The 18,823-nt window shown below is 44.8% G+C and overlaps 1 protein-coding gene across 1 annotated transcript in view; it reads left to right on the forward strand.

Moving 5' to 3' along the window:
* Window positions 1-18,823, forward strand: part of fndc3ba (fibronectin type III domain containing 3Ba) — a 444,633-nt gene that overhangs the window by 389,922 nt on the left and 35,888 nt on the right. The window contains exon 21 of the mRNA XM_041204259.1: window positions 335-484. Coding sequence (XP_041060193.1) covers window positions 335-484 — 150 coding nt within the window. The remainder of the gene's footprint in view (window positions 1-334; window positions 485-18,823) is intronic.

Here is an 18,823-nt window from a genome sequence, read left to right on the forward strand (position 1 = left end):
TTGGAACCCTCGCCCCCAAAATGTCTGGAGACGTTGAGCGACAATTTGAGCTTTCAAGGTTAAGGTTGATGGATTATTGTTGGGTTAGGGTATCGAGGGATACGTAGAAAAGACGAGTAAATGTGGTGGAGATCAGCCATAGTCTAATTGAATGGTGGAGCAAGTTTGAGGCTTCTTCCTGGTTCTTTATGTTGCTATGCTTACGACAGCAGTGACTGGGCTATGATTGGTCACAAAACACCATGGGCCATCCTGAAGATGTGGAAGTTGCTACGGAACTACATGTTTTACCTTCTTATCTCATGTGGCTCTCGGTATCTGTGTGTTGTTGCAGGGCCCTGACAATGATGGTGCCGATATATCAGAGTACAGACTGGAATGGGGAGAAGAGGAGGAGTCCATGGAACTAGTTTACTGTGGAATGGAGACGGCTTTCGAGCTGGACAACCTGAAACCAGCTGCACGTTACTGCTGCCGATTACAGGTAAGGGTTTACCAGCATCTGTAACACAGCTGCTCACCTTGACCAACGTGTCACCAGGCCTCTGCTGTTGGGTCTTCCCTATGACACAACTATAAAGCATCAAAACAGCCAGTCCGTTTATCTGAACAATATCCACTGACACGTTGGATCCATCTTTTGGATGAGATTTGAAAACAGAGGCCCTGTCTGCCCTCTCCTGATGCTTCAGAGCACTTCACAGGCAATAGGAATAGTAGTAGGAAGTAGTTTTTGAAGTGTAGTCACTTTTGCAATATTGGAAACACCGCTGCCAAATTGTGCACAGCAAGATCGTAATAAGAGAAAGCAATATCAACCAGAACATCTCTTTTAAGCGATGTTATGCTATATGCCATGGGTCTAAACATGTGGCCTTTCATCAGGAGTTGTGGACCTGCTTTGGGAAAGCAAAGACTACAGTCCTGTCACTGTATAACACTGAGGTACAGTACTGGTGGGGACAGGTCTGTCACTGTGTAACACAGAGGTACAGTACTGGTGGGGACAGGTCTGTCACTGTATAACACTGGGGTACAGTACTGGTGGGGACAGGTCTGTCACTGTATAACACTGGGGTACAGTACTGGTGGGGACAGGTCTGTCACTGTATAACACAGAGGTACAGTACTGGTGGGGACAGGTCTGTCACTGTATAACACAGAGGTACAGTACTGGTGGGGACAGGTCTGTCACTGTATAACACTGGGGTACAGTACTGGTGGGGACAGGTCTGTCACTGTATAACACAGAGGTACAGTACTGGTGGGGACAGGTCTGTCACTGTATAACATTGGGGTACAGTACTGGTGGGGACAGTTCTGTCACTCTATAACACTGGGATACAGTACTGGTGGGGACAGGTCTGTCACTGTATAACACTTGGGTACAGTACTGGTGGGGACAGGTCTGTCACTGTATAACACTGGGGTACAGTACTGGTGGGGACAGGTCTGTTACTGTATAACACTGGGGTACAGTCCTGGTGGGGACAGGTCTGTCAATGTATAACACTGAGGTACAGTACTGGTGGGGACAGGTCTGTCCTACATTTCCCTTCAGTTTCTGGTTCATCGTTCATTTTGGCCGCAAATTTTGTTAAAAAGTAATTGTGACAGGATGAGAAAGAACAATGTCTGCTCTCTCGGCTACACTGAAGTATCCAGTCTTTATTCATCAGTAGGCACCAGCTGATAATTAATCGCTGTTAAGCTGCGAGGAACTGATCCTTTGAATACATCTCCATTTCGCATAATCAATGTGTTCATGAAACAAGTTAGTGAGCGATACTGATGCATGAGACACAGGTCACCATACGATTTGAAATGCCCTTTGAACATTTTTTTTAGACTCACACTTAAGTAAAGAGAGGCAAGTTTTTGTCACCTCTATCATTAATTTTGGTTCCTGTTTGGGTTCTAAATGTGAAGCTAATGACATTTCATTCTGAATGTAATTGTGCCAATTTCACAAATGTGATCTTGATTTCAGGACTCATTGACACACACGTAGACCCCATCGCTTCCACTCGCTTAGCTGCAGGAGCCTGACACAAGTCTTTTGTTCTTTTTAAGTTTTTAAGCTGATGGGTCTGTCACCCATTTTTATTTTTGGGGGGGGAGGTGGGGTTGGTAGATGAGTAGGCCATTCGACCCCTCAGACTGTTCTGTAAGTGTATTTAGATCATGGCTGGTCTACGGCTCATTTCCCAGTTTTGCCCCATCCCCCACAACACGCTTCCCCAGCAAAGATCTAGTAATCCCCGTTTTACATAATTGATCCTCTGCATGCGCAGTTTTTTGTGAATTGTTAGTTCCCGAATTCCACTGTCCTTAGTATGAGGAAGTATTCCCTGATTTCACCCTTCAATGAATGTCCCCGCTCTAATTTTAGGATCATGTCCCATTGTTCTGCATTCCCCCCCCATCCCAGACAGGATAGTTTCTTTGTGTCTAGCCGGCCTCGTTATCATTTCAAACCCCACTCCTCAATCTTCTGTGTTCAAGGGATGCAAACCTGGCCTATGAAACCTGACCGTCTCATTTAACCTTTTGGACTCCAGTATAATTCTGATGAATCTGCAGTGCGTTCCCTCCATGACCAGTGTATCCTTCCTGGGGTGCTGTGTTGAAAACTGAACCCAGTTACTCCAGATGGGGTCTGATCAGAGCTCTGTATGCCTGTAACATAACTTCAAGCCTTTGCTATTCCAGCACTCTTGAGATGAATATTCCAGTAACCTTGCTGATTATTGGTTGTATCTGTGCTCTAGCTTTTAAGGATTTGTGATGATGGATTCTCTTTACTCCTGCACAACTCCTCATCTCTCACATATGAACATATGAATTAGGAGCAGGAGTAAGGCCACTCGGCCCCTTGAACCTGCTTCACCATTCAATAAGATCATGGCTGATCTGATTGTAACCTCAACTCCTCATTCCTGCCTATCCCCGGTAACCTTTCACCCCCTTGCTTATCAAGAATCTATCTCGCTCTGCCTTAAATATATTCAAAGATTCTGCTTCCACCTCCTTGTGAGGAAGAGACTTCCAAAGATTCTCAACCCTCTGAGAGAAAGAATTTCACCTCATCTCTGTCTTAAATGTGCGACCCCTTATTTTTAAACAGTGACCCCTAGTTCTAGATTCTCCCACAAGTGGAAACATCCTCTCCACATCCACCCATCAAGTCCCCTCAGGATCTTGTATGTTTCAATCAAGTTACCTCTTTTCTAAACTCCAGCAGGTACAAGCCTAACCTGTCGTGCCTTCCCTCATAAGACAACCCACCCATTCCAGGTATTATTAGTCTAGTAAACCTTCTCTGAACTGCTCCCAACACTCTTCCTCAATACTGTACACAGTGCTCCAGATGTGGTTTCAGCAACATCCTGTATAACTGAAGCATAACCTCCTTAGGTTTGTATTCAATTCCCATCACAATGTACTATAACATTCTATTAGCTTTCTTAATTACTTGCTGTACTTGCATATTAACCATTTGTGATTCATGCACTAGGACACCCAGATCCCTCTGCATCTCAGAGCTCTGCAACCTACCATTTAGATAATAAGCTTCTTTTTTATTCTTCCTGCCAAAATGGATAACTTCGCATTTTCCTACATTATACTCCAGTTGTCTGATCTTTGCCCACTCACCTAACCTCTCTATATCCTTTTGTAGGCTCCTCTTCACAACCCAGCTCACCATTATGAAAATATTCCTGTTTGTCTTTCCCTTATTTGAGGTGGTTGGCCCCATACAACCCTACAATGAACTCAGCTTTCCATATTTTTGCCCACTCACTTTATCTCTTATGGAACCATAGAATCATACAGCACAGAAAGTGGCCATTTGATCCATTGTAGCTGTGCTGCCTCTTCTAAAGAGCAATCCTATTTGAAAGATATATTACTTGAAGTTATATGACTCTTCTTCAGAGCTGAAGAAAAGTCATATGGACCTGAAACGTTAACTCTGTTTCTCTCGCCACAGATGCTTCCAGACCTGCTTGGTTTTTCCAGCATTTTCTGTTTTTATTTTAGATTTCCAGCACCTGCAGTATTTTGCTTTCACCTCGGTTTTAATACTTCATTTGAGAGATAGCACCTCCAACAGTGCAGCACTCCCTCAGTACTGCACCAGGGCTGTCAGCCTAGACCATGTGCTCCAGTCTCTGGAGCAGGGTCCAAACCCACAGCCTCTGACTCTGACACGAGAGTTGCTATCCACTTAGGCCCAGCTAAAATTGGAGGGTGGGTTTAGGAGAGGGTAATGCTGCTGGAAAACCTAGACCAATAAAGAATAGGGCATCAAATTTGAAGTACGGTTACAAATTGTGGAAAGTGGTGAAGATAATTATAAGCCAAGCACAGGGAACTTGAATGGTCATTCAGATGAATAGCAAAAATTAGAATGTTATTTTGTTGAGGTGCATGAACATTAACTGACCCTCGGGGCTGAATCAGCTTTTCCTGACATTATTCAAAATGGTAATGAGCAGGCCCTGCTGACAAAGCTGTAATTATTCTCTCAAATTATCTCACTCTTATATTCACCTGTAATTCTTATATCAATATTAATAGTAATAATGCTTTAGAAACTTCAAGTGAAGAGGTGATGACTCATGCTGTTAAACTCGGGTGTTTATTGCAGCATTCACTACACAGGACCCAGAAATGCAGTTTTTAGAAACACAGAGAAGAGTATTAGCCAGACGAGCCAAGCCTTTTTCATAAATTACCCAGCTAACTTCTCAACAATAATAGCAACAACTTGTGCTTATATAGTTTTTTAAAAAGTTCATTAACAGGATGTGGGCTTCGCTGGCTGGGCCAGCATTTATTGCCCATCCCTAGTTGCCCTTGAGAAGGTGGTGGTGAGCTGCCTTCTTGAACCGCTGCAGTCCATGTGGTGTAGGTACACCCACAGTGCTGGTAGGGAGGGAGTTCCAGGATTTTGACCCAGCGACAGTGAAGGAACGGCCGATATATTTCCAAGTCAGGATGGTGAGTGGCTTGGAGGGGAACTTCCAGGCGGTGGTGTTCCCATCTATCTGCTGCCCTTGTCCTTCTAGATGGTAGTGGTCTAGATGGAAGGTGCTGTCTAAGGAGCTTTGGTGAGTTCCTGCAGTGCATCTTGTTGAGCCTTTAACATAATGAAATGCACTGAGAGGTGTCATAGAAGCATTCACAGAATCTCAGAATTGTTACAGAGCAGGAGGCCATTCAGCCCATCGTGTCTACACTGATTCTCCGTATGAGCAATTTGCCTAGTGCCATTCTCCCACCTTCTCCGAGTAACTCACTCCTTTTTAGGTAATGATCTAATTCCCTTTGACTGCCTCCATTGAACCTGCCTCCACCACACTCTCAGGCAGAGATTCCAGACCTTAACCGCTCTCTGCTGAAATAAATTTTCTTTCATATCACTTTTGCTTCTTTTGCCAAATACTTTAAGCCTGTGTCCCCTTGTTCTTAATTCTTTTGCAAGTGGAAACAGTTTCACCGTATCTACTCTGTCCAGACCCCTCATGATTTTGAACACCTCTATCAAATCTCCTCTCAACCTTCTCTTCTCCAAAGAAAACAGTTCCAACTTCTCCAGTCTATGTTCATAACTGTAATTCCTCAGTTCATTCTCATGAATCTTTTCTGCACTCTCTCCAATGCCTTTACCTCCTTCCTAAAGTGCTGTACCCAGAACTGGAAGCAATACTTCCAGTTGAGGCCAAACTAGTATCTTATACAAGTTCAACATAATCTCCTTGCCCCCATTAATGAAGTCCAGGACACTATATGTTTCATTAACCACTCTCTCAGCCTGTCCTGCCACCTTCAATGATTTATGCACATATACAACCAGTTTCGTCTGCTTCTGCACCCCCTCTAGAGTTGTATCCTTTATTTTATATTCTCTTTCCATGTTCTTCGTACCAGAATGAATCACTTCACATTTCTCAGCATGGATCTTCATCTGCCACTTGCCTGCCCACTCCAACTTGTCTATGTCCTTTTGAACTTCTACACCTTCCTCCTCATAGTTTACAATGCTGTTAAGTTTTATATCATCTTCCAAGTTTTGAAATCATGCCTTGTACACAAAGGTCTAGGTCATTAATATATATCAGGAAGAGCAAGGTCCTGACACTGACCCCTGGAGAACACCACTACAAACATTCCTCCAGCCTGAACAATATCCATTTATTACTCTGTTTCCTGTCACTTAGCCAATTTTGCATCTGTGTTGCTACTGTCCCTTTTATTCCACGAGTTACAACTTTTCTCACCAGTCTGTTGTGTGTCACTTCCTTTTGGAAGTCCATGTACACCACATCAACGGCATTGCCCTCATTAACCCTCTGTTACCTCTTCAAAAAAACTCCAACAACCTAGTAAAGCATGATCTACTCTTAACCACGCTGGCTTCCCTGAATTTACCCACACTCGTCCATGTGACTATTAATTTTGGCCTGAATTATTGTTTCAAGAAGTTAAACCAAAGTTAAACTGACTGATCTGTAGTTGTTGGGTTTATTTTTACACCTTTTTTTGAACAAGGGTGTAACGTTTACAATCCCCCAGTCTTCTGGCACCACCCCTGAGCTGAAGGAAGACTGAAAAATTATGCCATTTCGCTCTCCCTTCTCACAGTATCCTTGGACCTGGTCCAGCTCCTGGTGCTTTATCAACTTTTAAGCATCCGCAGCCAAGCTAATACCTCCTCCTGATCAATTTTAAATCCATCTAGTGTGTTCATTAGCTGCTTTTACCATGGCCGGGGTAGCATTTTCTTCCTTGATAAAGACAGATGCAAAGTATTCAGTTAATACCTCAGCTATGGCCTGTGCCTCCATGTGCAAATCCCCTTGGTCCTTAATCAGCCCTGTCCCTCCTTTTACCACCTTTTTACTATTTATATGCCTGTAGAAGACTTTGGCATTCCCTTTTATGTTAGCTACCAGTCTCTTTTCTTACTCCATCTTTGCTTCTCTTAGTTTCTCACCTTCCCTCTGAACTTCCTATAATCAGCCTGGTTCTCTGTTGTATTTTCCACCTGACATCTGTCATAAGCACACTTTTTCCTCTTCATTTTAATCTCTATCTCTTGTCGCCCAGGGAGCTCTGGATTTGTTTACCCTACCTTTGCCTTTTGAAGGAATATACCTTGACTGTGCCTGAACTATCTCTTCTTTGAAGGTAGCCCATTGTTCAGCTGCTGTTTTTCCTGCCAACCTCTGACCCCAATTTATTTGTCCCAGATCCGTTCTTAACCCATTGAAGTTGACTTTTCCCCAGTTATTTTTTTCTTACCCTAGCCTGTTCTTTGTCCTTTTCTATACTCAGCCTAAGCCGCATGATCCAATAATCACTGTCCCCTAAATGATTGCCGACTGACACTTGATCTATTTGGCCACCATCTTTTTTATTCTTTCACCGGACATTAGCTTTTCTGGCTGGATCAGCGTTTTTATTGCCCATCCCTAATTGTCAACATTTGATTCCAATTCATTTGGCCCAGATCCATTCCCACCTCTGTTGAATTTGGCTTTCCCCAGTTAATTAACCTTACCCTGAATTGCTCTTTATCCTTTTCCACAGCCAGCCCAAACCTCATGATACAATGATCACTGTCCCCTGAACATTCTCCTACTGACACATGATCCACTTGGCCTACCTCATCCCCAAGTAACAGATCTAGCAGTGCCCCCTTCCTCAATGGACTGGAAGCATACTGCTGGAGAAATTTTTTGTGAACGCACTCTAGGAATTCTTGTCCCTCTCTGTCCTTTACGCTAATACTATCCCAGTCTATATTCAGATAATTAAAGTCCTCCATTATAAGTACTTTATAATTTTTGCACCCCCTGTAATTCCCTTGCAAACCTGTTCCTCTACATCTTTCCCACTGGTTGATGACCTATAGACAATACTGAGTAATGTAATTGCGTCTTTTATGTTCCATAGATCTATCCAAATAGATTCTGACCTTGACTCCTCTAAAACATCCTCTCTATCCAGCACTGCCATGCTCTCCATGATCAATACCACCACCCTTCCCCCATTTCTTCCTTTCCTATCTTTCCTGAGCACTTTGTACCCAGGAATTTGAACACCCAGTCCTGTCCTTCGTTGAGCCAGGTCTCTGTTATAGAGACAATATTGTATTTCCACATTGCAATCTGCACCTGTAACTCTCAGTCTTATTTACCACACTCCATGCATTTACACACATGCACAGTAACTCTGATTTAGACTTTATTACTTTCTTCCTTACCCTGACCTCACCTAATAACTTATTGTTCCAAACTCTAGTGCTATCTATCTCCCCCAGCATTCTGTGCACCTTGGAATTCCTCTCTGATATGACCTCTTGGTTCCTGCCAAGTTAATTTAAGCCCTTCCCAACAGCGCCAGCAAATCACTCTCCGAGGAACTTAGTCCTGGCTCTGTTTAGATGCACCCTGTCCGGCCTGTACAGGTCCCGAATCCCCCCGAGCCAGCCAGTCCCAGTGTCCCAAGAACTGAAAACCCTCCCTCTTGCACCATCTCTCCAGCCTCACATTCATCTGATTGCCCTACTATCTATATACTCACTTGCACGTGGCACTGGGAGTAATCCAGAGATTGTTACCTTTGAGGTCCTGCTTGCAAATTTCCTAGCCCATTAAACTCTGACTGCAGGACCACATCCCTTTGTCTGCCTATGTCAGTCATACTGAGGTGTACTACAGCTGCTGTTTATCCTCCTGCCCATGGAACTATGCTCAGTGACATCTTGACCCTGGCACCAGGGAGGAAACACACCATCCTGGACTCTCAACTGTGGCTGTAGAAATGCCTGTCTATTCCTCTAACTATCAAATCACCTATCACTATAGCTCTTCCAGTCACAGAAACATAGGAAATAGGAGCAGGAGAATGTCATTTGGCCCTTCGAGCCTGTTCCACCATTCATTATGAGCACGGTTGATCCTCTATCTCAACGCCATACTCCCACACTCTCCCCATATCCCTTGATACCTTAAGAGTCCAGAAATCGATCTATTTCCTTCTTAAATATATTCAGTGACTTGGCCTCCACAGCCTCCTGTGGTAGAGAATTCCACAGGTTCACCACCCTCTGAGTGAAGAAATTTCTCCTCGTCTCAATCCTAAATGGCCTACCCCATATCCTGAGACTGTGACCCCTTGTTCCAGACCTTTCAACCAGAGGAAACATCATCCCTGCATCCAGTCTGTCCAGCCCTGTAGCAAATGGAACTTAAGCTGGAAAAGTGTGAGGTAATACACTTGGGGAGGACTAACAAGAGATTACACTATGAATGGTAGGACCCTGGAAAGTACTGAAGATCAGAGGGACCTTGGTGTGCATATCCACATATCCCTGAAGGGAGCAGGGCAGGTAGATAAGATGGTTAAGAAGGCATATGGGATACTTACCTTTATTAGCCGAGGCATAGAATACAAGAGCAGGGAGGTTATGCTGGAACTGTATAAAACGCTGGTTAGGCTACAACTGGAGTACTGTGTGCAGCTCTGGTCACCACATCATAGAACGTGATTGCACTGGAGAGGGTGCAGAGGAGATTCACCAGGATGCTGCCTGGGCCGGAGGGTCTGAGCTATGAGGAAAGATTGGATAGGCTGGGGTTGTTTTCCAAGGTTCAGTGAAGGTTGAGAGGGGACCTGATAGAGGTGTATAAGATTATGAGGGGCATAGATAGGGGGGATAGGGAGGCACTTTTTCCATTAGCAGAGGGATCAATAACCAAGGGGCACAGATTTAAGGTAAGAGGTAGAAGGCTAAGAAGGGAGTTGAGGAGAAATATTTTCACCCAGAGGTTGGTAGGAGTCTGGAACTCACTGCCTGAAAGGGTGGTTGAGTCAGAAACTCTCATAACATTTAAGAAGTATTTAGATATTCACTTACATTGCCCTGGCCTCCAGGGCTATGGGCCGAGTGCTGGAAAATGGGATTAGTGTAGTCAGATATTTGTTGACTGGGGTGCGGACACAATGGGCCAAATGGCCTCCTGTGCTGTAAACATCTATGAGTCTATAATTTTGTGCAGTTCAATGTACCCCCTGTACAGCTGAGTCACCCATAGTGCCATGGACTTGGCTGTGGCTGCACTCCCCACATGAGCCATGAGCCATCTCTCTCATCAGCATTCTGAACTGAATACTGGTTGGAGAGTGGGATGCACTCAAGGGACTCCTGCACTACCGGCCTATTCTTTTTTGACTGGTGGTCACCCATTCCTTCCCTCCATGTATACTCTTTAACTGTGGGGCGGCCACATCTATGAATGTGCTATCCATGTAGCTCTCAACCTCAGCTGCACTGACAATTCATTTACAGGATGTGGGCATCACTGACCAGGCCAGCATTTATTGCCCATCCCTAATTGCCCTAGGGAAGATGATAATGAGCTGCCTTCTTGAAGCACTGCAATCCCTGCTGCTCAAGTCTCAAAACCTGGAGCTCAAGCTGCTTCAACTGATGACACTTCCTGCACAAATGGTTGTTCAGGACAAGGGAAGCATCCTGGAGTTCCCACATAGCACAGGATGCGCATTCTAAGAGGTTGGAGCAGCCCTGGCATTCCACTATGTGTTAATTGATAGAATAAAGGCGATCCATAATGAGATATTAGACTAGAAGACCAAAAGCTTGATGAAAGAGCCAAGTTTTAAGGAGCATCTTAAATGAGAAAAGTGATGTAGAGAGGCGGAGAAGTTTAGAGAGGGAATTCCAGAGCTTAGGGCCCAGGCAGCTGAAGCCACGGTTGTCAGTGGTGGAGTGATTAAAACTGGGGTGGTCAAGAGGCCAGAATTAAATGAGTGCAGATACCTCAGAGGACTGTGCGGCTGGAGGAGATTACAGAGATTGGGGAAGTGAGGCCATGGAAGGATCTGAAAACAAGGATGAGAATTTTAACATCAAGATCTTTCTTAGCTGTGAGCCGGTGTAGATTAGCGAGCACAGGGTGACAGGTGACTGAGACTTGGTGCAACTTAAGACCCGGGAGCAAAGTTTTGGATGATGTCACATTTACGGAGGATAGAATCTGGGAGACCAGCTGGGAGTAAAATGGAATAATCAAATCTGGAGGTAACAAAGACATAGGCGAGGGTTTCAGCAGCAGATGAACAGAGACGGGGGAGTTAGGTGATGTTACTGAAGTGGAAATAGGCAGTCATAGTGATGGCGCAGATATGAGGTCGGAATGTCATCTCAGGGTTCAAGTGACACCAAGGTTGTGAACATTCTGGTTCAGTCTCAGATAGATTGCAGAGAGAGAGATGTAAACAGTTGCTGGGGAAGGGAGTTTGCAGTGGGGACCAAAGACTGTTACTCCACTCTTCCCAATATTTAGTTGGTGGAAATTTCTCCTCATCCTGTGCTGGATGTCAGACAAACTCATGTCAGTCTGATAATTTAGAGATAGTGGCGGAGTTGAGAGAGGGTGGAGGTGAGGTGAAGCTGAGTGGCACCAGCCTATGTGTGAAAACTAACACTGTTTTTGATGATGTCACTAAGGGGCAGCATGTAGATAAAACAGGAAGAGGCTAAGGATAGATCTTTGAGGAGATCAGAGGTAACGGTGTGAGAGCAGGATGAGAGGCCATTGCAAGTGACCCTCTGCTCATGATTAGATAGACAGGAATGGAGCCAGGTCCCACCCAGCTGGACAATAGTGGAAGGATATTGGAGGAAGATGGTGTAGTCATCCGTGTCAAAGGCTGCAGACAGATTGAGAAGGACGAGGAGGGAAAGTTTACCTTTGTCCCGGTCACACAGCATGTCATTTTATGATTTTGATAAAGCTGTCTTGGGACTGATTAAAGGGTTTCAAACATGTGGTTCCAGGAAAGTTGGACATGGATTTGGGAGGCGACGACATGTTTAAGTAAGTTGCAGACAAAAGTGGACGTAAGCGATAGGGAGGTAGTTCGCAAGGATGGAGGGGGGTCAAGGGTTGGTTATTTGGGGAGCTGATGACAGGCTTGAAGATGAGGAGGAAAGTGTCTGAGCAGAGAGAACCATGAACAATATCAGTTAACCTGGTGAACCAGGAAGAAATTTTGGGTGGTCAGCAGTTTACTGGAAATAGGGTTGGCGAAATGGGAAGGAAGTGACTCTCATGGGCCAAGATGAGCTCGGAGGGGAATTGAGAGAAGATAAGAGAAGAACTGGAGAAAGATGAAGTTGAGGATTAGAGCAACAGAAATAGAGAAAGTTTTCCCATATCCCTCAGCCAGCCCCACCTTCTCACTCTCTGCCCATATTCCCCAGTCAAACTCCTGATTCTGTCAGCCCAGAAAGGATATTTTCTCTCACTTACCCAGAGAGTCTTTCGATCCTTCCTTCCAGCTCTAACATGGCGTGAAAATCATGGCAGATTCCCCGATCAGGCGCTGGTTGAATTACCCTCGGGGTCTTAATTGGCACAACAGGCTCCACATGAATGGACAAGGCCATGCTATTCACCTGTGAAACTCTAACATTGAAGATGGTGGGAGAACGTTGAGTCACTAAGAAGCAACCAGGTCATTTTTAACTGGCCTTTTGCACAATGCCCCACCCCGCACCCCACCCCCCAAAACTCTCCCACCGTATCCTTCACTCTACCATTGGCCAGCTGGGCTGGAAGCTCTGGAATTCTCTCTCTCAATCTCTCCTCCTCTTTTAAGAGGCACCTTCAAACCTACCTCTTTGACCAATCTTTTGGTCACCACCTAACGGCTCCTTATGTGGCTCCGTGTCATACTTGGCCTGACTAAAGCCGCTATGAAATATTTCAGGATGGCTTTAACCACATCAAAGGCGCTATATAAATGCAAGTCTGTTGTTGTCCTCGATGTTGGGCAGGTGGGGGTTAAAATTTGGACCCGGTGACTTGGGCAAGTCTGCGGTAAAAGTCATCCTGAGTTCATTGCTACATTTGGTTTGATGTCTGGTTATTAGCAAAATAAATTAAACTGCCTATGAGCTACAGGCAGTAAAACAGTTGCAATCAAATCTGTGTTACACTTGAAGAAATGAGTTTGAGAACTGGCCATTTTCTCCCATGGAGCCATATTAGTGTCTCTTCCCCTAAATAACAACTTCAGATTTTCAGACTGGTTGCAACATTGAGTTAGAGTGCTGGTGACTGGGGACTCGGGGAATCCAATTAAGCCCAGAATGTGGATATAGACGAAGGAAAGAACTTGCATTTTTATAGCGCCTTTGGCTACCTCACAGCATCCCGAAGTGCTTCACAGTCAAAGAAATCTCTTTGCGTTGATTGTAGCCATGTTGTAACTTAAAAGACATGGGCAGCCAATCGGCGCACAGTAAGACCCCAAAAATAGCAATGAGATAAATGACCAGGTCACCTTTTTAACTTTCACTTTATTTTATGTGTGGCATTTTTTTGCTCATCCCTAATTGCCCTTGAACCGCGTGGCATGCTAGGCCATTTCGAAGGGCAGTTAAGAGTCACTGTTGGGTAACATGTAGGCCAGACCAGGCATAGATGGCAGATTTCCTTCCCTGAAGAGAAGGTGGATTTTTTACAACAATCGATGATAGTTTCATGGTCACCATCACTGAGACTAGCTTTCGGTTCCAGATTTATTCATTGAATTTGAATTCCATGGTAATGCAATTTGAACCCATATCCCAAAAAGCACTCTGGATTACTAGTCCAGTGACAATACTACTACACCACTGTCTCCCCATGTTTAAATGATGTTGGTTAAAGGTTAAATATTGGCCCTAGACACAAAGCTAAGACCCTAAGAGCTGTGTTGATTCGTTCCCATATATACACACGTGCGCATGCGTGTGCACACACACACACACATACAAACAAACAACAGAAACCAACCTGCTCTTTAATATGAATTGGATGGGCTGAGTTGAGAGTGTAGGCCAGCTGATGTGTTAGGTTCAATTGAAAACCTGACAAGAAGGATCTTTTGGAGGACAATTAGAATGTTTCTATCCTCTGTTGTTATTGACTAGACCATGATTGGTAAGACGGTGGAGAGTAAAAAGGGCAGGTATAGAGTTACCAACTCAGACTGGAAGGACTCCTGAACGTTTCATCACATGAGCGCCCTTCTTCAATTGGCCTGGCCTGCTGGTCGATCTTGTTTTTTCCAATATCTCTAATATTCTTATAACTAGTAAAACAAAAGTGCTTAAATAAATTGGAAGAAGACACGATTATTTTTAATTCCTCTGAAGGTTGTTCTCTGGGGATCAGTGCCCAGGAGATTGATCTTTAACTCCTGGAGACCCCAGGACAATCTAGGTCTAAAGTATAAGAGGTGATGATGAGTTTTGTACAAATACAGTTTGAGCACTGTGTGCAGGCTTGGGATCCCATTATAGAAAGGACATTAAACACATAGTGAGCAGACAATATAGGTTCCCCATGACGATAGCAGGATAGAAGCTATGGTTGCTGGGACTATTCCCAATGCAGCAGAGAAACAAAAGCAAGATTGAGGTAATTTCCGAATGTCAGCTGTTTACTGTAGATTTTCTCTCTTGTTCTTTTGGCATTTTCTCCTCCAGGTTCGGTTTATTTGCAAACTGCTGACTCTGGGACCCATCAAAGATCCCAGGGCAACAGTTGGAGCAAGAGCACATGAGTTCTCTGCTGTGTCCTGGCCAATATTTATCCCTTAAACAACATGACAAAAGCAGATTACCTGCTCATTATTACAGTGATGTTTGTGGGAGCTGGCTATTCACAAATTGGCTGCTGCATTGTCTACATTGCAACAGTGACTACACTTCATTGGCTGTAAAATGCTTTGGAGCCATTCTGTGGTGATGAAAGGCACTATAGAAATCCAAAATTCTTTCGGAAAACCCCCTTGCCTAGTCTTTATTTCCCAAATGATGAGAGGAAGGACACAGTTTTTCTACAAGTGATTAGATTGGAGAAGTTGGGACTGTTCTCCTTGGAGGAGAGAAGGTTGAGTGGAGATTTGATAGAAGTGTTCAAAATCATGAGGGGACTGGACAGAGTAGATAGGGCAAAACCATTGGTGGAAATGTCGAGAACTGATCGGCAAAAGAATCAATGGAGACATGAGGAGAAATGTTTTCATGCAGCGAGTGGTTGGGATCTGGAATTCACTGTGTGGTGAAGTCAGATTCAATTGAGTCATTTGAGGAAATTAGAATTTTTTTTATTTGCTCATGGGATGTAGGCATCACTGGCTAGGCCAGCATTTATTGCTCATCCCTAATTGCCCTTGTTTAGAGGGTATTTAAGAGTCAACCACATTGTTGTGGGTTGGAAGTCACATGTAGGCCAGACCAGGCCAGGACAGCAGATTCCCTTCCCTAAAGGACATTAGTGAATGAGATGGATTTTTACGACAATTGGCAATGGTTATTGAACTCAAATTCCACCTTCTGCTGTGGTGGGATTTGAACCCAGGTCCCCAGAGCATTATCCTGAGTCTCTGGATTACCAGCCCAGTGACAATACCACTATCCCACCACCTCTCGGTATTATCTGAAAAGGAAGAACATTCAGGGCTACAGGAGAAGGTGGGGGTATGGCACTAGGTGAATTGTGCCTTTGGAGAGCCAGCACAGACACAACAGGCCGAATGGCCACCTCCTGTGCTGTAACCATTCTGTGATTCAATGGAAAGTTCAGAGCAGCCAGTTGGAAAAGTTCCGACAGTGATTCTCTCACCTCCTGTTCCACACCTGGCTAAAATCGAGACCATCAGGGAGCTGCTGTCTGCCCTGGACCTCTAGTTAAATCTTGCGTCTTCACCTTGTTCTCTTGACGTCACTGTCGGTGCAATGCGTGATTTTGCAGTCCATGCACGACGAGAATATAATTATTGTTAATCGCACGACAGATTTTCACTGGATTATAATTCTGGGCAGTGTTTCAGAGAATCCTGAACTGTATAATTAAAATAGATGGTTATCAGTGGTGGGCACATGCAGAATCTAATTGGATGGATCATTAACTAACTTAGGTGCAGTAAAATTCATTGATCATCCCCAACGTATTGACCCAATTTTCTTCCTGCTTTGAGTGAAAATAATGTAGACTGCTTTGATCATTGTTACCTGATGATAGAATCATATGGAAGGTTTTTACCACTTCTTCAATCAGGAAATCATAACAACTTGCAACATAAAAAAATTCTCCTCCTGTCCTCTCTGGTTCTATTGACAGTCACCTTAAATATGTGTCCTCTGGTTACCCATCCAATAGAAACTGTTTCTCCTTATCTATCTTTATTACCCTATCAAAACTTTGAATGCCTCAATTAAATCTCCCCTTAGCCTTCTGTGGTCTTGGGAGAACGCCAGCTTCTGCAATCCCTCCACATAACTGAAGTCCCTCACCCCTGGGACCATTCTAGTAAATCTGGTCTGCACCCTGTCCAAGACTGTGACATGAATGTCCCCTTTAAGATGCGCACATGCGCAGCGATACAGCAATCTTAAAGGGGCCACACAGTGTGATGAAGAAAAATTAGAGAAAGATCGTTGCTTGACATCCCTCCTAACGTGTGGTGTTCAGAATTAGACACTGCTCCGACTGGGGCCTAATCAGTGTGATTATGTAGCCTACACCTCCATTTATCAATAAGGATGCCATTTACTTTTATAACCCTCTCATCAACTTATCCACCACCTTCAAAGACCTGAGCACGTATCCCCCCCCCCCACCCTCCCCACAAGGTGTCTCTGTTCCTGCATTGTGGTGCTTATTATTCCTAGAAAGGTCCACAGGAATCACCTTGCACCTATTCACAATTCAGGACTCTCTACTCCGTGAGCCCAAAGTGGGAAATGCCCAGAAGAAAAGGTAGATTTCCTTTCTTGACGCTCCAATTTTCACTTTGCCCTTCTGAACATTCCCCCCTTCTTCCTGCATTCCAGGCCCTTTTGAATTGTCTCCTGCCCTCACACATTCACCACCCAGTACCTCAGAACTCAGCTTCCCCAGCTCCCTTGGTCAAAACTCCAGAGGCTTGAGCTCATAATATAGGCTGACACTCCCAGTGCAGCACTGAGGGAGTGCGGCACTGTTGGAGGTGCTGTCTTTTGAATGAGATGGTTGACCAAGGCCCCATCTGCCCCCTCAGGTAAATTTACCAAGTTCCAGGGTCACTGTTTCAAAGAAGAGCAGGGGAGTTCTCCCCAGTGCCCTGGGCAATGTTTAGCTTCCAACCAACACCTATACGCACAGATAAACTGCTCATTATCACATTGCTGTTTGTGGGAGCTTGCTGTGCGCAAATTGGCTACCAAGCTCCCTACCTTGCAACGGTGACCAGTCTTCAAAAAAGGACTTCATTGGTTGTGACTAAGGTTGTGAAAAGCTGCTTTAGAAATGCATGTTCTTTTGTCATGTTCGATCCTCTGACAATCTACAGGCTTTTCAAACACAAACTCCATGGGCCAGAATTTTACAGCCTTGTTTTGGTGGGACCGGGGCCGTAAAATGCAACGAGACATTCTAAACCTCATTGGCTTCGGCGGGAATGTAAAATCCCACTGCCATACAATCTCACAATGTCACCAGAAAATAATCCAGAGACCCGGGGTAACGCTCTAGGGACCCGGGTTTGATCCCATCAAGGCAGACGGTGGAATTCGAATTCAAGATAAAATCTGGAATTAAAAGCCTAATGACGATGACCATTTTCGATTGTCGTAAAAACCCATCTGGTTCACGAATGTCCTTTAGGGAAGGATATCTGCTGTCCTTACCCGGTCTGGCCTACATGTGACTCCAGACCCACAGCGATGTGGTTGACTCTTTAAACAAAAACGCCCTCTGGAGTGGCACCGCCACCTTCTCAGGGACAAATAAGGATGGGCCATAAATGCTGGCCTAGCCAGTGATGCCTACATCCCATCGGCGAACATAAAAAATGACATCAGTTCCACACCTACACTCTATGACTGCAATTGGGTTCTAGTCTGTGAGCCTTTCAATAAGGCTGTCAATAATAAAAGAGGCTTTGCAGCAATCAAACCGAGAGTTGATCATGTTAACCCTATCCTCATAATTGCTAATAACTATTCCTAGAAAGTGAGGGGCTTTGGAGTGAATGTTCACAGACACCTGAAAGTCGTAGGACAGGTATATGAGGTAGCTAAGAAGGCATATGAGATACTTGCCTTTATTAGCTGAGGCATAGAATACAAGAGCAAGGGAGGTTATGCTGGAACTGTATAAAACACTAGTTAGGCCACAGCATGAGGACTATGTGCAGTTCTGGTCACCTCATTACAGAAAGGATGTAATTGGATGAGAGAGGTTACAGAGGAGATTTATGAGGGTGTTGCCAGGACTGGAAAATTGCAGCTATGAGGAAAGATTGCACAGGCTGGGGTTGTTCTCCTTGGAGCAGAGGAGGCTGAGGGGTAATCTGATTGATATGTCCAAGGTTATGAGGGATCTGGATAGAGTGGATGGGAAGGACCTATTTCCAATAATGGAGAGGTCAGTGACTAGGGGGCATAGATTTAAAAAGTGATTGGTAGAGAGACTAGAGGGGGGTGGTGGGGGCGGGGGGGTGGGATGGGATGGTTGGGAAACATTTCTTTTGCCCAGAGGGTGGTGGGGGCCCCTGGAACTCACTGCCTGATAGGGTGGTAAAGGCAGAAACCGCCCCCCCCCCACCCAACTCATTTAAAAGGTGTCAGGATCTGCACCTCAAGTGCTGTAACCTGCGGGGCTACGGACTAATTGCTGGAAAATGGGCTTAAGCTGGGTGGCTTGATTTTTTTCGCTGGCACAGACACAATGGGCCGAGCGGGCCCCCC

The sequence above is a fragment of the Carcharodon carcharias genome, chromosome 2 (genome assembly GCF_017639515.1).
Source record: "Carcharodon carcharias isolate sCarCar2 chromosome 2, sCarCar2.pri, whole genome shotgun sequence".
Taxonomy (NCBI): Eukaryota; Metazoa; Chordata; class Chondrichthyes; order Lamniformes; family Lamnidae; genus Carcharodon; species Carcharodon carcharias.